The 25,743-nt window shown below is 40.4% G+C and overlaps 1 protein-coding gene across 5 annotated transcripts in view; it reads right to left on the reverse strand.

The window, feature by feature from the left end:
- Positions 1–537: 537 nt before the first annotated feature.
- PTPRG (protein tyrosine phosphatase receptor type G) overlaps positions 538–25,743 on the reverse strand; it is a 773,938-nt gene continuing 748,732 nt past the window's right edge. For all 5 annotated transcript variants that reach the window (XM_070777123.1, XM_070777125.1, XM_070777122.1 and 2 more), the window contains 6 exons: positions 24,979–25,055; positions 24,358–24,486; positions 20,309–20,455; positions 19,200–19,342; positions 5,696–5,831; positions 538–5,117 (listed from right to left, as the gene is read on the reverse strand). In XM_070777123.1, coding sequence (XP_070633224.1) covers positions 4,971–5,117; positions 5,696–5,831; positions 19,200–19,342; positions 20,309–20,455; positions 24,358–24,486; positions 24,979–25,055 — 779 coding nt within the window. In that variant the 3' untranslated portion in view covers positions 538–4,970. The remainder of the gene's footprint in view (positions 5,118–5,695; positions 5,832–19,199; positions 19,343–20,308; positions 20,456–24,357; positions 24,487–24,978; positions 25,056–25,743) is intronic.

Genomic DNA, 25,743 nt, shown 5'->3' on the forward strand with positions numbered 1-25,743 from the left:
TCCTGATGTAGTGCTGCTCAAAGTTCAGAGAATGGTGGACCCAAGCTGCCCAGGCGGGGACTTGTGTTTGGAGATGGCAAAATGTCTGCTCAGTAGAAGGAGTTCCAGGATCTTATGTATGCATTTCATAGATCCTCCCAAAGTCTTGCCAACAAATGTCTCTCATTCTACAAAGTAAATACTTAGAGGGAGGAGTTGCTCCAAATCTATTTGATACACTGGATTAGACAATAATTCTACTTATAATTTAGCAGGAGGTTCATAAAGCGAGCAAAGTTTCATTTGACAAGCCGGTGAAATATTACTGTTTACTCTTTAAAGGGTTAGGGCTATGCATGTTTACTGAGTAAATGTCTTTACTCAGAAAAGACATTTCTGTGGTTTTCTGCCTGTGTGAAGATGACTCCTAATAATGATTTACTACCATGAAAACTAAGACCAAGGGTCTGTGTGTATAAATGTGAGCTATTAAAAGAAAAGAGTAATCTGATATTATTGGATGTAGGTATTTTCTTAGAAATGCTCAGCACTAATGAATACATCAAAAACCATACTTTATTTTATGTATAGCAATACAATTTACATATTAAATAACACTATAATAGAATGATTTGATATACTTTTAAACAGAAGAAAAAAGGGAAAAATTTCAGGTTACAAAACCCCTCCCCCCGAACAAATTAAAAAAAACAAAAACAGCACTTTATCCAAATGGGTCAATGCAACAAATGTATTCAGTGTGACTAATTATGTCTAATTCCTATTGCACAAATGGTCAATGACATTATAAAAGGAAACCCAACTGTCACAATCACTGCCTCAAAGAAATAACACGTGTTGGATTCTTTTGGAATGCAAAGATGGTTCCTGCTACTTCAATACACAGAAAGTTGAATTCACATATCCACCACAAAGGAAAAAAAAAAAAAAAAAAAAACTATGACAGAATTGAAACTAGAAAAAAATTAGCTTTATATGAAAATATAAAATTCTATGATTATATACCATAGATACAAAGTTCCCAGAAGATGCTTATCCAAGCAACAAAATATTTACAGTTTTAATGATTTTCACTATTTCAAAATGAAGTCAAAGAAACGTGAATCCACACAAAGGCTGAATTTTTTTTTCCTTTTTTTAAGAAACAATGGCTACTTGCTAGTTTCAAATGTCCTAACAAAAAAGGAGTCACTACCCCAAATGTTGGAGAGTTGCGACATTTTATAAAATCGTTTGTCTCCTTTTCTGGAGATGTTTTATTTCTTAAAACTCAAGATTATTTTTCTTGAAATTAATTATCCTCTGTAGAAAATGCTTCCCTTTGCAAATATTTAACAAAAATACTAAAAACAGTTTAACAGCTAAGACAAAGTAGAGGCCAAATACCATTCTTACAACTCCTTCCGGTTCGTCGCATGCCTTCTTTCTAGAGATAAGTGAAGCCAATATTGTACGTTAGATGGCAGCTATGGGCAAGCGCAGAGGGGCAAGTGAGATTACAGCTGTTTAAAAAAAAAAAGCAGGCATTTTCCCTTCATATAAAAATTCACTGGCACCATTTGAACATAAACTCTAGGACTTAGGAGTTGGAAGTGCATTTCCCAATATAACTTGCTAGATTCTTACGACAAACTACGTTTTTGATTATTATTTCCTAAATTATGATGAGTTTGGGTTTCTTTCTTAAATTTTTTTGCTTACAATTAGTATGTGTCTTTGGTAAATTGGTATCTATATTTTAAGTTTTAAATACAGTATATATGCATTTAAGAAAATTCATAACAAGGCAGTTGTGCTGTGTCATTATAAAATAATTAAGGTTATCTGTTGATTTCAATATGTCACTCCAGGCTAAAACCTCCAGCCACCAGACCCTAAATGCCAGAAACATCTCTGACCTTGCTGAACTTTTCAACTTGAAATTGACTCTGAAAGCTCCAAGGCATAAAAATTAGGAAAAACAACTCACCTCATCTTAATCATCTTGAATTTCAGAAGGAAACTTTTTTTTTTGAATATAAAAGACAGTATTGTAACTTTTAGAGGCAGGTAGGTTCTTAGTGGCAATAAGGTGTGTTTTCTCTGATCTTTGCAATTCATTTTCAATGTGTGCCTTCTGCTTACCTAGAACTCATACACTCTGAAAGCTTATTTTTATAACACAGCACACAGTAATTTGCAATAGCTATTTCCTTTCCTCCTGAGTGCATGGGCTAAATGATTATTTAGTTAACCAATGCGCTTCTGTCTCAAAGAAAACACCATCTTTGAAACTCTTTGCCTCTGGAAAGATACAAGCGTATATTTGCCAATGCCGTATGAAGAATTATAGGATGCACTCTATAGTCAAAGTGAGGAACTGCTGACTATAATTATTCTCCGTGAAGTGTTTGGACCATTTTGGCAAGATGGGCAGACAGCAGTTGCTTGTGGTTCAGTGGGTTAGGGTTTGTAGACTTTGGTTCAGGCCCACTACAGACACTCAAATGCTCACAGAGGAATTCTAAGCCATCCTTGTGATGTTTCTGTTTTATCTCCAACCTCTCTCTCTATCATGATTCTGAAACCCATGGAAGAGATGGTCACAGAATTGGAGGGTATCAATGTCCATGAATTGGGCCCTCTGTAATAGTACAGATAGTGAAGGACAGGGAAGCCTGGCGGGCTGCAGTCTATGGGGTTGTAAAGAGTCGGACACGACTGAGTGAACAATAGCACAGAAGGGAATACTTGCCATGTGTCCTGAACAAATTAGAGGGACCGCAAACCCCAACCTGAATGTTACTTCTGAAAGTCAGGTCCACTGTGTCACCTACTGAGGAGAGTCAGCTCATGTCAACACTCTGTGCAGCTGAAGTGAGCTCCGTAATGGACTCCAGTGACCTAGCTCTTGCCACGAGGAGGTGAAACCATGCTGAAACCTTCCCCTTCCTGGTCTCTCTCAGCCAGCCCATGGCGGTAGAGTTGGTGAGGTCAGGATTTTCCCTCAGGTGTCAGGCAGAGGCTCCGCACGTCACCTCCGATGGGAGCGGAGGGCCAGTGAGCGAGCCTGTGTCCTCCACCACACACAGCTGGGCTCTCCTGTCCACATTTTCTCAAGCAAGCCCTCACAGTCCGTGAGGAGTGGACTACCCTGTGTGGCTGAATCTGCGCAATGAGAAGATGAGATGAACCCTGGCAAGTTACATTGTTTACGAAAACTTGGCTGACCTGGCCCGCGTGTTAGAAATCCCGGGCCAGGAGGCCTCAGCAGCTTTGGCCCTTTGAGCTCCGCTCTGACAAACTTCATGGAAAATCAACTCAGGATAAACAGAGTCTCAGTGCTGTTTATCACGGATGTTTTAATGCCTAGCCAGACAGCATGGTCATAGCCAGTGTGACCTGTTGGTAGATGTTTATTGACATAAAAAAGTAAAAACCACCAAAACCCTTTTCCTCTTCACAGGCTGAGTCCTGGTGATGGCTTAACTTCTGACAGAAGTCACCTCTCAAAAGCAATATGCACCAGAAGAAACGGATCTCAGTAAGTAGCTTATCTTTCTAACTTGCTGAACTGAAATTTCTTGTGAATGCTCCTGATTTTCCCACGATGGATGGCAGGGTGAATGTGGCTCTGGGAAATTACCTCCTTGGGCTCTGTGTCCCTAGGAGCGGTCTCTTACTGAAGTGAACCTGTTTTTGAGGCTAAAATACATAAAAGCATACAAAGCTGTCTCCTGCTGTTAAGAACTCTTTGAAAATGTCACTGTTACCTTTCACTCAAGATTCTAATTGTCTCTCTCCAAGTCAGATTTCTCCATGTGGAGGAACCTAGATGGTCCCAAGACTTTTTGCTAATTAATACAATATTTTCAGTTTAAGTAGAAGAATGCATGTAATTAACGAGTTTTATCATGAAATATTTGACAAAAAAAAAAGGAAAGAAAAGAATGTAAGAATGTTAACTCTATAGGTAGTTTTTATTAGATTGCTATATGAGTAATAGTAATATTTTCTAGGACTACTTTCAAAATTACACACCTGCCAAGATTTGCATTATTCCACCTGCCAAGAGGTATGAAATTATAAACCATGAGGCATTAATGAAGACTCACTAAAGGGTTTCATAACTGGAGTTATGTAAAATATTGCCATCTCTCTTTTGTAAAAGATGGCCCTGATTTGGGGGGCAGGGATGTAACTATTTCAGAGAGTCAAAACGGAAATAACACACACTATCCACATAGCTACTGTGAAAACTGTAATACAGAGATATCCTTTATTTTGACACAGTTGGGCATTTTTTAAAGCTAGGAATATAACTTTGAAACTAGGAAGTGATGTTCACATCAGATGACTCTTAAACCTTCTTGTTTCTTAATGGACACCTTCACACATCACAAATGGGACTCTCTCAAGGCCAGCACATGGACAGACCTTCAGAGTAGCTCCCCCCACCCACTATTCTTTAAAAGAAAACTGCTCATCCACTCCATTAAAACACAGAAGGCATACAGAAGTACTGAGCAGTGCCTTAAAAAATAGGAGAGGACTGAGGAAAAGGACAGCATTGCCTGCTGGGAGGATGCAGCTGCTTTAGCAAGAATAATAATAATTAAAAAAAAAAAAATCAAGAGTCACTGTCCTAACGAAGACCTTCACTATACTGAATTAAAAAGTAGCATGTATGGTGGTGTGGAATGTCACGTCAGGGTTTGCTGTAGTATCAGATTATAGACAGTAACACTGATCAGATAGTGCAAACTAGGTAAAACCGCGTCTCACTGTGGGAAATGAACAGGAGTGCAAATGCTCAGTAGGATACCATTAAGACATAAAATGGCAAAAAATAAATATCAAAACTTTTATCAGTGTAAAAAAGTAACTGGGTTATCATATAACCTAGACCTAGAGTCTGGCAAAAAAAAGGCCTCAAGAAAGTTCTCAGTCTTCAGAAGGTTTACAAATGAAGCACTCTTTCACGCTTCCAGTCACACCAGCGACTCCATGCTCTCGGCAGGGTCTGACTCGTCCGCGGTGAGAGCAGCGCCGTTTCTGTCCACTGTCATGGGGCCATTTCCGTTCTCTTTAGTGCTGACCAAGCTGAGCATCGCTTTGTAGACAAACTGGTACTGTTCCTGGAGAACGAGAGGAAGATGGTTTTATAGCCGAAGAACAGCTTCATCTCATTTCACTGCAGGTAAAAATACTGATTAAAAATGTAACTATGAAAAATACACTAGAGACACGGGAATATATGTCTATGTGCTTGAAGAAACTTACAAAATCATCTGTGGAATCCGTGATGATCAAAACCGATACCTGCTTTGTGTCCTCTACATCTCTTACCTTGGAATGAGTTCTCAGTGTTGATGGTCCACTAAGATAATAAGAAATCTGTACTTTATCTTCAGAAAACACTATATACTCTAGAAAGCAGAGTTTGTCAAGCTCAGCACTTCTGACACGTGGGCCGGAGAATCCTTTATTGCAGAGGGCCATCTCAGGTGTGCTGTGTTTAGCAGTGTCCCTGGGCTCCACTCACTTAACTCCACCCCCACTGGTGATCATTAAAAAAGGGTCTCTGACATTGCCCAACATCCCCTAGGGGGCAAAATTACTCCACCTTCACCCCCACTGACAGCTACTGTTGTACAGGGTGAGGCTGAGTTTCAACTGATGTTGTACAGGTTCTGCAAATAAGCACAGTACTTACAATGTCTGTAAATACTCCAGGCCTCATCAGATTGATCATTTTTGCAACCTGGAACACATCCACGGCATTTTCATTCTCCAGTTGCTGGGACAAGGTGGTGAGAGCGCACAACATTCCTGCTGAAACCGCGCCATACCTTGGGGGCAACAAAAGAAAAAGCTATTGCAGAATCACTAGAAGACTGAATATACTGGAATGAGGTCACCATCACGCATTTCTATAGAAGCTAGGGAGCCTGTATTGATACCTATTCTAGAACACAAAAATGAATGAAATGCTGACAAGGGAAGAGATTTTAAGGTTAGCATAAAGGTGACACTTGTTCATAAATGTGGCCTCTGTTGAGACTGGTTTATCAGATGTTTAACTTGATGTCTAATTTGAAAAGTTCAAAATTAGACTTGCGAGGGCAATAAGAAGACTTGATGTGAGGGAAGAGTTGGGTGATATGATAGGAAAAATAATATAAGGATTTTAACTGGAGGCTATGAGCTAAGGAGAAAGAGGTTAAAAAGCTCTGGAAAAAAATTTTTTTTTTTAATTCCAAATAGCTAAACTGAACTTCCAGAATCTGAATAAAAATGGAAATCTATGGCCCAAAAGGCAGTCAGAAAATTTTCACAGTGAGTTTCGTATTTAGTAATTATTTCTGGCATGGAAGTGGAACTTTCCAAGTATGACCACCTTCTATAAAATTCTTGGAAAAATATGTTTCTCTTTGCTTCACACACAGGCAGAAAAAAGGCTTAGAAAGGGTAGCAGGTATTTTCATCAGGCCATTTCAAAATGCTTTCTTGACTCCAGTATTTAAGAAATATTCTCCTGCAATTTTCTACCCCATTACATTCAATTGTTTAATTCATTGGAACGTTATTCTTTTTTTGGTGTAAGGTAGGGGTCTGACTTTAGTGGTTTTTCCAGTAGGTAACTACTGTGCCAGCATGTTACAGTTAACAGTCTCCTCTTTCCTCACAGATTTAAGCTGCCTCTTTAATAATTTGCCAAATTCTCATATACACAGGCCTCATTCTGAACTCTCTAGTTTGGCCTTTAATCTGCTTCTCTGTTTTTTGATACTGTATTCCCCCACAGTTGTTTACATTCCCTTAGGTTTTTAGTAGTCTTGATACTTGATGAAGCAGGTTTACACAATAGTCTTGGCTGCTAGCTGTACAGTTACTGTTTCACTTTTAGGGCTTCAGACATATGTATTTGCATTTTTCACTTGTACACTCATTTCCATACACCTCTACCCTCCTACCTCATCCCATTCTACCTTATATTAACTGAGATTGGACTGTCAAGGAATATAAAAAGTTGTTGGGATTTTGGTTAGGCTGCATTGAATATCTTAAGTAGATCTGAGGCAGTAAACCTCTTTTTGAGCTTTTCTGTTCATGAACGTATCTTTCCTTCCATATACTCAGGTCTTTTATAGTTTTCAAGTAGATTTTATAGTTTTCTGCATGTTGTTGCTGTTGTTTAGTTGCTAAGTCGTGTCTGACTCTTTTGGGACCCCATGGATTATAGCCCACAATGGCACCCCACTCCAGTACTCTCGCCTGGAAAATCCCATGGATGGAGGAGCCTGGTAGGCTGTAGTTCATGGGGTCGCCAAGAGTTGGACACGACTGAACGACTTCCCTTTCAGTTTTCACTTTCATGCACTGGAGAAGGAAATGGCAACCCACTCCAGTGTTCTTGCCTGGAGAATCCCAGGGACGGGGGAGCCTGGTGGGCTGCCGTCTGTGGGGTCGCACAGAGTCGGACACGACTGAAGCAACTTAGCAGCAGCAGCAGCAGGCTCTTCCATCCATGGGATCCTCCAGACAAGAAAACTGCCATTTCCTTCTCCAGGGGATCTTCCTGACCCAGTGATCCAACCCCCGTCTCCGGCGCTGCCTACATTGGCAGGCAGGTTCTTCACCACTGAGCCACCAGGAAAGTCCAGTTTTCTGTACAGTCTTTCCCAGTGTCATTTTAGGGTGATTCCTAGGTAGGTTCTGTTATTCCAAAGAATGGCCTCTCTTTAGGACATCAGTGTTTGGTTTCAGTGGATATATATAGGGAAGTTGTTGATTTTTCACATGGTGAACTTGTATTCAGCCATGTAGAACTTTAAGTTCTAATAATCTGTGGATTCTCTAGGTCAGTTGGCTACACCGTCATCTGCCAATAATGTCATTCTTTTATTCCTCTTACATCTTTTGCTTTTACTGCACTGGATAGGATATCAGTAGTCTTCCACTCTGACACTGGAAAGAGGTACCATATTGTGTTATGGTAAAGTGTGTACTCTCTTAATATTAAATAAAAGTATTTCTATAGGCGTCTGAGAAGTAACATTTAACAAGTTAAAGAGAATGCTTTTGACTTTAAGTTTGCTCAGAGTGTTTTCTTTTGGGGATGGGGATCATGAATGGGTGTCATTTTATTGTATGTTTTCAAACATCTATAAGTTTAAAAAAGTTCCTAAAGTCCTGAATTCACTGAGAGCAGTTTTTTTGGTACCATTTAACTAGCTCTGTATTTCTGGGAGAAATCTTTTTAAATGATGTGTGTAATTCTTTCAATATAACACACTGGGTTTTATTTGACAGCAATTTCTTCAGATGTTTGTATCCATATTCAAGTAAGTTAACAATGGCTTATACTGTTCCATTCCATTCTGGTGTTAGCTTTGTGTGTTTTCTTAATCAAGGTTACATTACATGTTTTCTCTGTGTGCTACTGTTCAAGCGTAGCCTGGTCAAAATGTAGTGGGCCTCGACAGGTTGAAAACTACGTACCAGGCTTATAAGTACTTTACATGTGCCAATGATTTTAATTCTCAGAAAAATCTAGGTACTATTAACATCCCCATTTTGAGGTTGAATAAATGCACATCCAGGTAAGTAACTGAGGTCATAGCTTGGGAGATGAGAGTTTTTTGCTGGGGCTGATACATGTCGGGGGCTCAAAATAAAGTACCATATGTTCCCTAAGTATCGTTTATTATGATTAGGTAGGCTTAACAATTTATTGGTATAGCATTATAAATAGTTTAAAATGTTTATTTCATTTCCTTTAAAACATTTATATAATTTTTAACCTGTTAGTAAAATACAAAGAATAGTTAAGTAACACTTATGGCTCTGTCACTAAACTAAAACAATCATCAGCTTGCACCTGGTCTTATTTCATGTCTATTTCCGCCACATGTGTTTTGAAGCAAACCCCAGATTTTTAAATTCATTAATAAATCAGTATAAAATTCCAAAAGATAAGGACTTTAAAAATAAACATCATCTTATCACAATTAACAATTTTTAAAACATTTGAGGACTACAGGTTTAAGTGGTAGATTTATTTTCTTCCCCAATGGTAAATTGTGCCTTCTCTGCTTTTTCCACCATTTTCCAGAGTTATCTCTTGTTAATAAAATTTAAGCAATAAAGTTGATCTGCTTCCCGGGTGGCTCAGATGGTAAAGCGTCTGCCTGTATTGCGGGAGACCCAGGTTCGATCCTTGGGTCAGGAAGATCCCCTGGAGAAGGAAATGGCAATCCACTCCAGTACTCTTGCCTGGAAAATTCCATGGATGGAGGAGCCTGGTGGGCTACAGTCCATGGGGCCGCAAAGAGTCGGACACAACTGAGCAACTTCACTTTCACTTTCATCCTTGCCTCTATTTCATTACTATTTGCTTTCTTAGTACATTTTGTGGATTTATTTAGTTCTTTTTCTGGCTTTTCCAGTTGAAAGCTTAGTTTTTTGTTTTTTTAATATTTTCTCCAATATATGGAGATATATATACACACACACACATTTTTTTCCCCTTCTGAGTGTGTATACTGTTAGGTTTTGAAATGTAGTGACTTCAGCATCATTTAGTTTTAGGAATCTGTAATTTCTATTTTCACTACCTCTTTAACCTATGAGTTATCTCTAATACCAGATGTAAGGACTTCAGGGTCTGGGTGTAAGAATTTGGGGTCTCATTTCTTTGCTGGTTTCTAAATAATGCATTATAATCAATGAATGTTGCCTTGTTATAATTTACTGGTTTTTTTTAAAGAATGTATTCAAGTTCCATTTATGGTAATTATAAATAAACCATCTGTGTCTGAAGAGACTCTTGTAACTATCAGAGCCTCTGTGTTAAAAATTGGTCAGCAATTTGACTCCACAGTCAAAGTGGGGCAGTACTGATTCTGAGTAATGGACCGTAGCCTGGATCCTTACTCCAGCTTAAAGTAACAACTACTGTGGGTTCAAAATCCAGTAAAGTTTACATGTGAATCATCATCTTGAGATTCTCAGTGATGGTCGGGGTGTTTAAGCAGTCTTTACTCCCCCAATTTGAACTCCTAGTAGTTCCTCAACTACATACTGTGTTTCTTCCACCGTCCCTGCTTTTGTCTTTCTCGCCCCTGTACTTGGAATGTCCTTCTCTTGGGTACAGACTTTAACATTTACATATTTAATTTAGAAATGTTTAAATAAAAAAAAAAAATAGAACTTTAGAAATACAGTTGACTTATAATGTTGTGCCAATCTCTGCTGTATAGCAAAGTGACTCAGTTAAACACATGTATACATTCTTTTTATTTTTTTACTCTTTTCCATGAGAGTTTATGCCGGAAAGTTCCCTGTGGAATATGCAATAAGACCATGTTGTTTATCTGTCCTCTGTATAATAGGTTGCACCTACAGACCCCAAACGCCCCATCTACCCCTCCCACTCCCCTCCTCCCGCTTCGCAAGCACAGATCTGACCTCTGTATGAGTGAGTCTGTTTCTGTTTGCAGGTAGGTGCATCTGTGCCGTATTTTAAATTCCACAAATAAGTGATACCCTATGGTATTTGTCTTCCTCTGACTGACTTCACTTAGTATGATATTCTCTAGGTCCATCCACGTGGCTGCAATGACATTATTTCATTCTTTTTAGTGCGAGCGTAGCATTCCACTGTGTACACTTCTTCTTTATCCATTCCTCTGTTGATGGGGGTACATACTGTTATAGGCCACTACTGGATCAGCCTTGGTAATTATGGTTTTCAGATCTTTCCTCTGAATGTTACTATTCATTGTGTCCTGATAATTCATTTTAATGTCTCATCCCTTTATTCAGTTGTTAGAGAATCTTCAGTCATGATTTTTTTCCAGCTTTTTTCCTTCCTCTTTCATCTCTCTCTCCATAGATCATCCCTTAAACCGATGTCAGACCTTCTGTATTTGACTTCCACATCTGAGTCTAATTGCAGTTTTGTCCATTCTACTACTAGCCCGTCTCTTATCCTTTCCATTTATTAGCCTCTAATTTGTTCTAATTTCATAATAAGTGTTTTTGATTCATTTCATTAAATCTTTAGATCTCTGTGTGTATTATTTTTAAAACAATTACGACTGCTCTTTTAACTCTGATTCACTGTATTTTTTCTTCTTGGTCATCATGTTGTCTTTCTTCAGATTCTAAAATGAACTGAGTTTTACCTTCTCATTGTAGCATAGATGGGATTTCCCACCTCCTCCACCCCAATCATTTGTATTAATCTCTTTCAACATTTAACCTTTTAATCTCTGCTTAATTTGTTCTAGTGAAACTGTTAGGATCTCTTTTCCTTCTCCCTTTCAAGCTAACCATAGCCATTAGTTAGGAAAGTCAGGAATTGCATGTTTTATTATGCAGTGCGCACTCCATGTGGGATTACTCTGCCCTTTGCCTGGGTTGTCTTTCCTTAATACTTAGCCACTCTTAAATAAGTACGTAAATAAAAGGAAATTCCTACAAAATAAGACTTTAAACACGACTAGAAACTAGGTCAAATCAATCAAATGCACAGATACTTTGAAGTATCAGTCTTGAAAGACTGAAAAAGGCCATTCTTTTTCAGAAGTTTGGGAATTCAGGAGGATTAAAGGATGTTTGTCAAGTCTCCTGCATTTGCACTTCACATTACAGAGACTTGGTGGAAAAATGACACAGGTAATTTATAACTTAGCTAATACAAGAATAGTATATAAATTCCCTGGTTTGGTAGTTTGCCACTTTCTTAAAGGGCCCCCTTGAGGGCAACTGTGCTCTAACTCTTAGCTGTTACAATGTAATCTCATCTTCCTCTGTCAATGCCTCAAAGAAATGAAAGCAAATTCCCAACGTACAGGAATGTTTTCAAGTGGCTCTGTCTATATTCATTTGAAGAGACATTGGGGTTCCTTGTATCATCAGTGTGTATAATACCTATGGCCTTTTGCCATTTAATTACACTGTTTACTACTTCATATAATTATTGTTGAAAGCAACTACTTTGTATAATAACAATTATTGTTTTGCTTTTACAATGTTTTAAAAACCATAACCAAGATGGCAATGCAGGGGTAAAAACCCTGTCACTATGAAGGAAGTGAAGCTTCCTTTCAAAATCATTATGGCAGGAAGGAAAATAGAGTTAAAGCTTGAATGTACATTAATCTTGGAATAGTAAGACTTTTGGAAGTAGATGAGAAAATAAAGGCAAGTTATTCTGACTGGTGTGAGATTTACGTAACTGTAACTTTGATTTGCATTTCTCTAATAATGAGCCACGCTGAGCATCTTTTCACGTGCCTGGTGGTCATCTGTATGTCTCCTTTGGGAAATGTCTATTTAGGTCTTCTGCCCACTTTTTGTTGGGGTTGGTTGGTTTAGGATATTGAGCTGCATGAGCTGTTTGTATATTTTGGAGACTAATCCCTAGTTGGTTACAGAGTTGGCAAGTATTTTCTCCCATTCTGGGGGCTGTCTTTTTGTTGTCTGTGGTTTCCTTTATTTGTGCAAAAGCTTTTGAGTTTAATTAGGTCTCATGTGTTTCTTATTTCCATTATACAGGAGATGGATCAAAACAGATACTGCTGTGACTTATGTCAAAGAGTGTTGTTCTATGTTTTCTTCTAAGAACTTTAGAGAGTCTGGTCTTGCCTTTAGGTTTTTAATTCATTTAGAGTTATTTTTGTGTATGGTGTTTGTTGGTTGTTATTGTTCAGCTGCTCAGTCATGTCCAACTCTTTGTGACCCCATGGATTGGAGCAGCCAGGCTTCCCTGTCCATCACCATCTCCCAGAGCTTGTTCAGACTCATGTCCATCCAGCCATCTCGTCCTCTGTCGTCTCCTTCTTCTCCTGCCCTCAATCTTTCTCAGCATCAGAGTCCTTTCCAATGAGCTGGCTCTTCACATCAGGTGGCCAAAGTAGGGGAGCTTCAGCATCAGTCCTTCCAAAGAATATTCAGGGTTGATTACCTTTAGGATGGACTGGTTGGATCTCCTTGCAGTCCAAGGGACTCTCAAGAGTCTTCTCCAACACCAGAGGTCAAAGGCATCAATACTTTGGTGCTCAGCCTTCTTTTTGGTCCAGCTCTCACATTCATACATGACTACTGGAAAAACCACAGTTTTGACTAGACCATTGTCAGCAAAGTAATGTTTCTGCTTTTTAATGTGCTGTGTGGGTTTGTCACAGCTTTTCTTCCAAGGAGCAAGCATCTTTTAATTTCATGGCTGCAGTCACCATCTGCAGTGATTTTAGAGCCCCCCCCCCCCCGCCCCCCGCCGCTTCAAATGAAGTCTGTCACTGTTTGCATTGTTTCCCCATCTATTTACCATGAAGTGATGGGACCAGATGCCATGACCTTAGGTTTTTGAATGTTGAATTTTAAGCTAGCTCTTTTTCACTCTCCTCTTTCACTTTCATCAAGAGGCTCTTTAGTTCTTCAATTTCTGCCATATAAGGGTGGTGTCATCTGCATATCTGAGGTTATTGATAGTTCTCCTGGCAATCTTAATTCCAGCTTGTGCTTCATCCAGCCTGGCTTTGTTAGTAGTGATGCTTCCTAAGGCCCACCTGACTTCAGACTCCAGGATGTCTGGCTCTAGGTGAGTGAGATAACCACACCATCTTGGTTATCTAGGTCATGAAGATCTTTTTTGTATGGTTCTTCTGTGTATTCTTTTCACCTCTTCTTAATCTCTTCTGCTTCTGTTAGGTCCATACCATTGTGCCATTCATCTTTGCATGAAATGTTCCCTTGGTATCTCTAATTTTCTTGAAGTGATGTCTAGTCTTTCCCATTCTATTGTTTTCCTCTGTTTCTTTGCACTGATCGCTGAGCAAGGCTTTCTTATCTCTCCTTGCTGTTCTTTGGAACTCTGCATTCAGATGGGTATATCTTTGCTTTTCTCCTTGGCCTTTAGCTTCTCTTTTCTCAGCTATTGGTAAGGCCTCCTCAGACAACCATTTTGCCTTTATGCATTTCTTTTTCTTGGGGATGGTTTTGATGACCACCTCCTGTACAATGTTGTGAACCTCTGTCCATGGTTATTCAGGCACACTATCAGATCTAATCCCGTGAATCTATTTGTCATTTCTGCTGTATAATCATTGGGTTTCCTTGGTAGTTCACCTGTAAAGAATCCACGTGCAATGTAGGAGACCTGAGTTTGATCCCTGGTTGGGAATGGGAAATAGATGGGGAAACACTGGAAACAGTGTCAGACTTTACTTTTTTGGGCTCCAAAATCACTGCAGATAGTGACTGCAGCCATGAAATTAAAAGATGCTTATTCCTTGGAAGGAAAGTTATGTCCAACCTAGACAGCATATTCAAAAGCAGAGACATTACTTTGCCAACAAAGGTCTGTCTAGTCAAGGCTATGGTTTTTCCAGTAGTCATGTATGGATGTGAGAGTTGGACTGTGAAGAAGGCTGAGCACCGAAGAATTGATGCTTTTGAACTGTGGTGTTGGAGAAGACTCTTGAGAGTCCCTTGGACTGCAAGGAGATCCAACCACTCCATTCTAAAGGAGATCAGCCCTGGGATTTCTTTGGAGGGAATGATGCTGAAGCTGAAACTCCAGTACTTTGGCCACCTCATGAGAAGAGTTGACTCATCGGAAAGGACTCTGACGCTGGGAGAGATTGGGGGCAGGAGGAGAAGGGGACGCCAGAGGATGAGATGGCTGGATGGCATCACTGACTCGATGGACATGAGTCTCAGTGAACTCCGGGAGTTGGTGAGGGACAGGGAGGCCTGGCATGCTGCGATTCATGGGGTCGTGAAGAGTCGGACACGACTGAGCAACTGAACTGAACCGAACCCAGTCCAGTATTCTGACCTGGAGAATTCCATGGACTGTAGAGTCCATGGAGTTGCAGAGTTCGACATGACTGAGCAACTTTCACTTTTTCACTGTATAATCATAAGAGATTTGATTTAGGTCAGACCTGAACGGCCTAGTGGTTTTCCCTACGTTCTTCAATTTGAGTCTGTATTTTGCAATCAGAAGTTCATGATCTGAGCCTCAGTCAGCTCCCCATCTTGTTTTTGCTGACTGTATACTGCTTCTCCATCTTCAGCTGCAAATAATATAATTAATCTGATTTTGGTACTGACCATCTGGTGATGTCTATGTGCATGGTGTTAGAGAACATTCAGATTTCATTTAAATGTAGGTGTCCAGTTTTCCCAGCACCACTTAATGAAAAGACTGTTTTTCTCCATTGTATATTCCTGCCTCCTTTGTACGTTAACTGACTGTAAGTGCAGGGGTTTATTTCTGCACTTTGTAACCTGTTCCACTGGTCTGTATTTCTGTAGCTTGTAGTATAGTCTGAAGTCAGGAAGCCTGATTCCTCCGGTTCTTTTTTCTTTCTCAGGCTTGCTTTGGTTATCTGGCATCTTCTGTGTTTCCATACAAATTAAAAAATCTCTTGTTCTAGTTCTATGAAAATGCCATTAGTAATTTGATAGGGATTCACCAAATCTGTAGATTAACCTGGGTAGTATATTTTAACATGTTCTTGGATTGGAAGAATCAATATTCTCTCTCTCCATTGGTTGGTGTAGTCTTCAAGTTCTTTCATCAGTCTCTCAACAGTTTTCAGAGTGCAGACCTTTTGCCTCCTTGGGTAGGTTTATTCCTAGGTATTTTATTCTTTTTGATGTGATGGTAAATATAGGATTGTTTCTTTAACTGGAAATGCTTTACTGGTAATAATTTTTGAGCAAGGGGTCCTATGTTTTCCCTTTACCCGGGACCTTACACCTTAGTAGCTGGTGCTGGCTCTGCCTTGCTAACCAGATACATGTGCACACAGGCCCTAGGACCTCCCTTTGCAGCCCTCATTTCCTCACACAGGAAGAGCAGATCCTAAAATTACTCCCCTCATGGGGTGGTTTTGAGGATTAAAAGAAGGATTCAATTAGTTCTAATTGAGGGGGTGTCTTTACAGCAGCTGGTACAGAAAGCAGTCCATGTATTTCAGCATTTGCTATACATCTCAGGTCACAATTAACAATTATTGAAAACCCCCTAAAAGAGCTTTTGCTTATTTGGCCGTTAGCTATCAGTCTTTATCAGACATTAGAGCTGAGAAAACACTGAAACACACAACCATGCAAGCACACACTCCCTTCGCTGTCAGAGTGGGGATGTCATCTGGGTCAGGTGGCTCTGAAAAACTCCACTGTACACTCAGGACAGAGTAAGAGTGAACAAGGCAACCAGTATCCTTGTATTATTCTGAAAACTGTTGTGTCCACTTGGAATACCTGGAAGGGTCTTACGAGACCACCCTGCCACCCTTCCCAATTGGGGGCCCTCAGATCTCACTCTGAGAACTGCTGAATGAAATCAGCCCACTCTAGCATCCAACAGGGTGGCAGCATTCATACAAGAAACTAGCCTTTTCGTTCTGTAAGTGAAGGTCTAATCTACTACTGTCCCATAAAACTGTGTTAGAACCATGACTGTGTTCCACGCTCTTCTTAGGAAAATAGGCTGTGTGTTTACCATTTGACAGTAATGATACAGATCAGCCTCTGGATAGGACTGTCTTGAGCAGATGAACATAGCAAGCTGAGAACAAGCAGTTTGCCTTTAACCTATGCCTGTGCTCAAATTGAATGAGTGTACTTTTCGTTGAGGAAGTTTTACCCTTAGAGATTGTTTTATCTAGAAACTCCATTCGCCTGGCACACAGCTGTAAGGACCAGGCAGACAGCACAGAGTTTGTGTGCTAGAAGTTTAACTCTCTGTCAGTGGAAGCACCCATCTATTTTTTGATAGAGCTTAAAAAACTTTGTAAATTGGCTTTATAGTCCACAGATGAATGTAAGCAGGTAAAATAACAAAAACAAGGCTCTCCGGGCAAAGTTCATATATAAGCACATACCCTGAATAACGGGTAAGTCATCCTAACTTGAAACACGGTACCAACTCATACCAGTATTATCTACTACCCACTGTTTGTCAGGCATGGGGCTTCACTCTACGGAGAATGGGACAAATGAGTTCACACTGCTGGTCTCTGCAGCGTGGGGCTGACAGTCATGGATATAAGCAGTGACAAGCGGATCTGATAAACAGGAATGGCACTGGTAAAGATGTGCTGTCTGTGAATGATTACCTCTGGGATGAATCAGAGACAATTTCAAAGAGAGTGCCTTTTGAGGTGTGGGTGGAATGAGAGAACAGGAGGACTGGGATGGTAGCCAGAGGGCAGTAGACTTCAACCAGATTGCAGAAGGATTTGGAAAATGTACTGAAAGCGTGCGGAGCATCTGCAAGCCCCGGGGGCCAACGATACGTGGAGGTGAGGGGGCACAAGAAGGACTTTGATGTTTTTCTGGTTTGTACAACTAAGTGGATGGGAGCAGGATGGGAGGCTGAGTTCGGACCTACAGATACTAGACTTGAGGTGTCTGTAGGCTAGCAGGAAGGGATATTTAGAGGTGCAAAAGGTAAGATGGAAACTGAAAGTTAACTGGCATTCAGAGTGCTGTACTAGAGCAACTACTTAAAAGCTTCAAATTTGCTCAAGTAATGTAGAAAAATAATTTTAATGGACTCACTTCTCTCTTAAAAATGGTGCATAAATGAATGAACACTTGATCTTTGGGGGCTTTTCATCCAGCTCGCCTATGTAACATGTGAAGATGCACGAGTGTAGGATTAACTTGCTCTTTTCTTATTTAGACCTAAGAACAAGCTATATCTGATTAAGTCCAGAGCTAACATATGCAGCATGTAGTGTCAAATGCAAATCACTGCCTAAGACAATCCACCCCAAAGCTGTATGTAGATGAACGAGTCAAACAGTTCTGTTAAAATTGTACTTTTCCCCCCCCTTTCTCCGTTCTCTAATATAAGATCAGCTGCATTCCTGACTTAAGGGCAGATCCTTGGAATACTATTAGTACCACAAAATCCATCACAAAACTGGGCAGCAGCATTAGCATTTGGTCTGAATTGCTAAAAGCTGGTAAAATCCAGAAGGTACCTGAAAAGCTAACCCAGATTAGTTGCGGGGGGGGGGGGGGGGGGGTTACTCTGGAAGCAGTTCTCACTTTCTGCTATCACTGCATATCCTATAGACTAGGAGCAAGTACCTAGTTATTTTGAGGCTGTGTCATTTAAACACTACTGCTGGTGGTTTAGTTGCTAACTTTTGTCCAACTCTTGGGACACCATAGACTGTAGCCTCTTAATTCTTCTTAATCTAATTAAGAGGCAGGCTAACATTTTGAAATAGTCACTATTTTAAAAAGACCATCAGACTCCTTGGAAGGAGCCAATCATGTGGCTTGCTTCAAACTGGTGAAGTACTGACCTCAGCCAGCAGTCTCTGTTCATTTCCTATGACAGCAACAGTTCAAGGCAAAGGCTTATTTTATAAGCTTTACTGTGAAATGTATCAGTATCTACACTAGCAGAGGGGGTGGTAATTTAATAGTAAATGCCTAACAACTTGCTGGCTAAGGAAGCTACCTACCTTGGAACTTGGGGCAGAGGCTTGTGAGATTTGAAACCATCTGCCACCATCTGGCAGGTCAAGTCCCATCTATAAAGTCTGACTCCAGATATTCATACACCATTAGGTATATCTAGGACCCTGTCCCCTCATTAAAGTGAGAGTACGCTGGGTCTGAACTCCATTCAGACACTTAGCAGCTTTGAGCTAGAAGCAAATCATGCTTTACCTTTAAACCTCCAGAGACGGTAACCTTCAAAACACATGGTAAACTATAAGTATTATTAAGAGTTAACTTTTTGATTACTAATCAACTAAACATATTTTAAAAGGTTTTCTACCTAGTGTTTGTTGAAAATCAGTGTAAGGATTTAAAGATAGTATAAACTATGACATGTAAATTAATATAAATGTAAACATGTAAATTATTGTCTAGTTTGTATTACTGAAACAGAAAACCTAGGAAAGCATGCAGATATATTGTGGTAGGCTAATACACAGTACTATCTAGAAAGATGAACCTATACTCCAGGAGAACCTGAAGCCTTTGACAAACTAAAATGCACATTTTACACAGGTACACACTAGAAACCGCACGTTCCCGGTAGAAACCACAACATATGCACATTAGAAATATCCTGGAATTGTCGCAGGCAGAGAGAGGGCTTGTGAAGTCTCTCTTTCCTCCCTCCTCCTATCACAGTGCAACAGGAAGATGAAAAAAACGGTACATACTCATCATGGACGATGGTGGGGCCATCCCTTGTCAGGGCCTCTTCCTTGATGACGTTGATAAGCTCAAAAGTACTGCTGATGGGGGCATCCGGGTTGGGCCATTTGGGACACTGGAAATGTCGAACTTCGAGGACATAGTCATCCTGCAAGCAGCATGACATGAGTCACAGGTCATTCTTCACTTCATCCTGTCTATAGTCTTAACAACTAGAACTTGCTCCTGGGGAAGTACATAGTATAGACAACTGAAAAATGTCATGATTGCCAGGAGACCCAAACCGCTCTGAGGAGGAAAGTACTGGGGAGGTCCGCCTGACAGGTAGCAAACGAGCTTGGTGGTGTGGTAGTGTAGTCGCTACACTTGTGTCCGAATCCTATCTGACGCCATGAACCTCTGTCCAGGCTCCTCTGTCCATGGGATTCTCCAGGCAAGAATACTGGAGTGGGTTGCCATTTCCTTCTCCAGGGGAGCTTCCTGTCCCAGTGATTGAACCTGTGTCTCCTGAACTGCAGGCAGATTCTTTACTGCTAGGCCACCAGGGAAGCAACAAATGAGGTTATCATAGTGAAACAGAATCCTGTTCAGGCAAACATTTTAAGGGACAACAAACTATAAGAGACTTTATATCCTATTCTATCTTATCTATAAAAATAAAAACAAGGAAGGGGAAAGGACATCAGTATTTAATTTACTAAATAAGATAACTCCCCTCTTAACCACTCCATAGGAGGATAGTTAATTACTCATCAAAATGTTGTGTATTTTTTTTAATGTATAGTCTTAATATTATCACCTCTGCAACATATTATATTGTAAGGCTTACATTTCTGATGGCAAACTAACTACAGAGCTCTAGTATATTGTTCTTACAATCAGGTCAACAAGCCTATTTGTATGCATGCTTAATCAGAGGAACGGCTACATTTCATCCTTCCACCTGGAAAAAGCAAATACTTGAAGGAAGCAAAAAAGGAAGTGTGCACATTTAAAATTAGGTCATAAGACGCCCGCCCGGGCCTGTCCTCAGGGTGGCAGATTACTTCATTGTGACTTAGAATCACCCACGACCCAGACACAGCTGTTACCAAGGGCCTGAGGTTAGGGTTACCTGTGTAGCTTCAAGGATGAAGTCATGGATGATAATTTGCTCTTCATTAGAGAGGCACAGTCTGTCTTTGCTGATAAGGGTGACGGTAAAGGCCTCACAGTTCATGGATTCTTCTCGACTGGGCCAGTACACAAACTCATCTTCAGCCTACAGGCACCAAAGGAAAAAAAAAAATTTCTTCTGCAGGGCTGTCAACCATTTGTTCTTCAATTTTCTTACCAATTTCTTATGTTTGCAATTTCCCATAATTCCCAGATCATCTTTTAAGTTTGGTTCATACAATTATTGATATACTCATATGGCATCATGCTGAGGTCAGTGGTTATTATATTTTATTGTAAAACACAATCACTATTTTTTGGCACCTCTCATCTATGTTACTCTAACAACCAAAAAGGCTCCTTCTGTAGGGGATGTCTAACCCCTAGCTGAGAAATGCTGGGTAATGGTAAGTGTGAGAATAAAAAAGGAGATATGATCTCCTATCAATTTTATTATTTCACAGTGGCTTAATGCAATTAAGATATGCTAATTGTTGTTCTATGGATTATGTTATTAAGAGTTCTACAGTTGACTAGCATTTTCCAAAAGACTTTTTGTAAACATTATCTTATGTACTTTTCTTAATACACTAGTGAGGGAAGGAGGTTTTTATCTTCCGTCTTTGTAGATGAAAACACCAAGGCTCAGACAGGTCCATAAATAAGCATGCTAGCTGTAAGTATAAGGTGCTTTGTAAAAGGGCAGTTAAGCTGTCAATGTTAAGACTTCAAGTCTTTCAGTCTTGAATCAGGCAAGCTTTAAATGTTTGTCTATTTTAAGATTAAAGATAAATATTCAGTAACAGAAACTACAGTACATAAAATAGATAAGCAATAACAATTTACAGCTCAGGGAGCAATATTCAAATATCTTATAATAACCTGTAATGGAAAAGAATCAGAAAAAATAACTGAATCACTTAGCTTTACATCTGAAACTAATACAATATTCAGGCTTGATACTTGAATTCTTTCCCTGAAAACTATGAACAAAGATAACCGTTGCCTAGGTTGGAGACTGAGAAATACAATCATCATGGTGAGCCTCGTCTCCTTTTTCTCATCAGTTCAAATGGCAAATTACAGTTTGCTTGTAATATATAGATTTCTATGGGCATTTTCCTGAAAAAGCCTAGACACTATACTAGTGAAGTCAGAAATAATTCTGAATAATGTTCAAAGCAAGGTTTTGTTTAATCTTACATTGTTGCATTAGAAATGAGCCAACAGTCCAATAAGACTTATCACCCTTTCAAGTTTCAATATAGCTTATTGCCAAGTACATTTTTATTTTTAAAGCTCAGCATAAGGGGAAACAGATTAGCAATCGGGTTTAGTCTATACAAAAGAAGTCTGTAACTGTCTTGGATTTTAATACACTGTGCCCTAGGATATGGAATTAGGACCCTTTTAACGGATATTCTGGTGGATCAGCGGTAAAAGAAGACACTTGCAATGCAGGAGACGTGGGTTTGATCCCTGAGTCAGGAAGATCCCCTGGAGAAGGGAATGGCAACCCACTCCAGTGTTCTTGCCTGGGAAATCCCATGCACAGAGGAGGCTGGCGGGCTACAGTCTGTAGGGTTACAAAGTCAGACACCACTAAGCAACTAAAACAACAATGACATAATGATGAACAAGGCCTCTAAATTTGACCAAATACACAGATTAAGCATAGGACTGGATATGACCCTGAATAATCTGACTAAGCTTAATTTCCATATCGGAAAAGTGGGAATAATAAAACTATATACCCCAAATAACTATTATGATGATAATATGAATTAGAAATTCTCTAATTGGCCTAACAACTGCCAAAAGGAGTTAGTAATGGCAATCCACTCGGGTCTTCTTGCCTGGAGAACCCCATGGACAGAGTAGCCTGGTGGGCTACAGTCCACGGGGTCACAAACCCCACAACCGAGCAACTAACAAAATGGTGGAAGAAAGGCAGAAAAATAGTTTTGAACACAAAGCAGTAAACTAGGGAATAAAGGCTCAACTTGACAGACTATTACAAAGAAACAATGCTACTGACTTCAGTAGGACCTCTGGTCTCATGGGTATTTTGCTTATGGATAAGGCACAGATGCCTTGGCCACAGTGACTTCTGGGCCATCCACAGAATCATGGTCTTGTGAAGTTACAGTAGTGATAAATAACAAAGCAAACAAAAAATGCAGAGACATTATCGTGTCCGGCTCCTTGAGACCCATGGGCTGTAGCCCACCAGGCTCCTCTGTCCATGGCATTCTCCAGGCAAGAATACTAGAGTGGCTTGCCATTTGGATCTTCCCGACCCAGGGATCGAACCCAGGTCTTTTGCATTGCAGGCAGATTCTTTATCGACTCAGCCAGGAGGAAAGCCCTTAGAAAACACTATATCTGACTTTCCACCTCTGAGCTATGAGCACGGACATGCAGGATTCCAGCATCGCCTCCGTGGGCCGGAGAGAGACCCGGAAGCGACAGGCCTGGGCCTGAAGCCTCGCTGTCGGCACAGCAGACTCACTGGATCCAGGCTCCCACTCGCCTTGCCCATGCAAATGAGCTTGTGGGCAGAACCGCTTTCAGTGGCTGTCCTCTGTTCAGTGAGGATAAAAAAACACTGACTCATCCAACAAATGCACGTTTTAACAACCCTAAATGCCTCCAATTTCCATATGCCAAACAGAATAGACCCCTATTGCCAGCTAATTTGAAAATTTACACTCCAGTTTTTAGCTTAAGATTCTCAACTCTGTTGCCATTCTATCACACAGAAGCAGTCTTGGTATTCTGAAGCTGGAGCAGAAAGCGACAAAGTGAAGTTCCTACTGACTGGGCACACAGTCAAACGCATGTCATCAAGACTAGGGGTTCAGTCACATGCTGTTCTTTGCTGATTAAAAAACTCACTACTCTTGACACTCAAGGAAGCAGATCGTTTTTGTTTTTGTTTTTACTGTGTGCTTCCATGTCCTCATAGTAACTTCTGAAGACCCAACTGATTGAAAACTTCAGGCAATGGGAGTGCAGCGGTAACACTCAAACTTGTTTTCATAAACGTGCCCACCCTTCTCCTCTAGGGTCTTAGAGACCTCAATTGTTGTTTAGTTGCTAAGTCGTGTCTGACTCTGTGTGACCCCCTGGACTGTAGCCCGCCAGGCTCTTCTGTGCATGGGATTTCCTAGGCAAGAACACTGGAGTGGGTTGCCATTTCCTTCTCCAGGGGAGCTTCCCAACCCAGGTCTCCTGCACTGGCAGGTGGATTCTTTACCTCTGATCCACCGGGAAGTCTGGAGACCTCAATAGGGAAGGACTAAAGGGAGGAGAAATAATTAGTAGCTTAGTCGAGGTCTTTAAAAAGCACTAATTTCCAACAAAAAAGTCTCTCCTTTTCTCCTTCCTTCCCTGTAACAGATCTGGCTTGCCTATGGAATGGGGGGGTAAATGATGATACATTATTAGTACTTTTGATACTGATTTTTTTTTTTGGCTGGGAAACATTTCTATGATGTGGGGTTGGACATATACAATAACAAAATAAGGCAAGTGACTCAAATCATGGCTGTAATTATTTGTATATGCCCCTTGGCAAACTAGTTCCCTCAGTTTTCTGAGCTCCTAAAGGAGGTGAAGAGAGTACCTATGTCAGCAAGTTGTAGAAATGATTTAATGAGCTAATACATGTGAAAACAAGCTCATATAATCAATACACGTTGACTACTGTTACTACTCATTTGCTTTTCAACAGTGACATGCAGCAACTAAGAGATCAGGGTCAGTTCATAAACTACTGAGGTTGGAGACAGAACTTTTTTCCAAAACCTTCTGTCACCTACTGTGTACAGTAGAGTTGAGGGGTTCTACCACCAGGAATCAGAAATCAAGGATTGGAGCAGACCTATGAAATGAGCAGTCTGCATTCCCTCCCCAGCGCGTGCAGACACTACAGCCCTATCGCAAGGTCATGAATGCGCGTGGCCTCACGGGCCCAGGAATGCAGAATAGGCGCGCCTCACTCACCAAGCTCTGGTTGTCCGGCAGCATGACGATGATCTGCGCGTTGTGATCCCAAATCATCCTCCAGAAGTCCTTGGTGGTGTGTGGCAGAGGGTGCTGGGTTATAATAAACTCATTGCTCCTGTAATAGCCCTTTAGTTAAGAAGATGAAAAACCAGCAATTATGAGCGTCTTATTCTAACTCCACGGTAGTTAAACACATTCATGAAATAAGACCAGCATGGTGCTAACCTCACTGAAACAATCCAAAGAGGCTCTCAGTGCACTTGGCTAATTTTTAGATGTACTTCTGCTAACACGTAGAGACAGTTTTCTCTCCATGTCCTATTCACTTCTCATTCCCCCTGCTGTTTTTACTTAACAGTAATTTCAACATGTATTCCAAGACTAGATGGGTGAAATCAATAAGAAGATCACTTCCTTAACAAGCTTGTTTCTTAAGCATTTTTGTGTCCTCATGGATTAGGTATTCTTTGTTAAAGGTTTCCAGATACAGAAATCCCTCAAATTTTGATATTACACATCAATAAAGTATTTGAATAATCAAAGCCGCATAGGTGGTGTCTGCTCTTTAGCACCATTCAGTGTAATCGGCTTCACTTATAACTAACTGTTGACTCTCACCATGATATAAGAAGCATTAATGTAGTCCGTTCCTTTCATTCCAGGCAACGGTGCAAGACCCACTCGAGCACGTTCAGCTATGACAAAAAAAACCAAACACATTTGCCTTGGTTACCCACACACCATCAACAGTACCTTCTCAGAGTTACCTGATGAGCCATAGAGTCCCTTGGCTCCTGTTTCTTTTTAAGATTTACCTATGTTGTTAACCAAGCTAAAGCATTATCAGCTAAGACTGAATGTAAAAGGGCACTTTACACGTCTATCTGCATGTGCCCAGAGGGACGCAGGCATTATGGAAATAACATACAACTGTGGGAGACACTGTCTCAGCAGGTCACGAAGAAGCTAGAGACAAAAGAGGAGTTGAGGTCACTGTTGACCCTGGTCTGATGTTCCTACAATTAGACCAACATACTGCACTCTGCTCTTCCTCATGCCCTGACCTCTTTATCTTTCTGTTCAGGAAGCACTTAGAAAATCTTGGCCTTTTTCAATCAAGAGAATCTCTCCACCGATTCCCTATGTCTGCTTCTACAGCATACACACAATATCCTCTGCTGAGTCCCAAGTTACTTACATGATGGTCACCACCTATCAAGTGTCTTGGTCTCAGTTGACAGGATAATTTAATAATTGTAGTTCCAGTTGGACAGATTAAACCAGGACTCTCTATTTTCAGACAGCATTCACGCCACAGTGACAATGACTTTACCTTTCTTTTTAGGGTTTTATGCTAAGACATGGTAGAAATAGCCTAACTCT

Source organism: Bos indicus, chromosome 22, assembly GCF_029378745.1.
Source record: "Bos indicus isolate NIAB-ARS_2022 breed Sahiwal x Tharparkar chromosome 22, NIAB-ARS_B.indTharparkar_mat_pri_1.0, whole genome shotgun sequence".
In the NCBI taxonomy this organism is placed as follows: Eukaryota; Metazoa; Chordata; class Mammalia; order Artiodactyla; family Bovidae; genus Bos; species Bos indicus.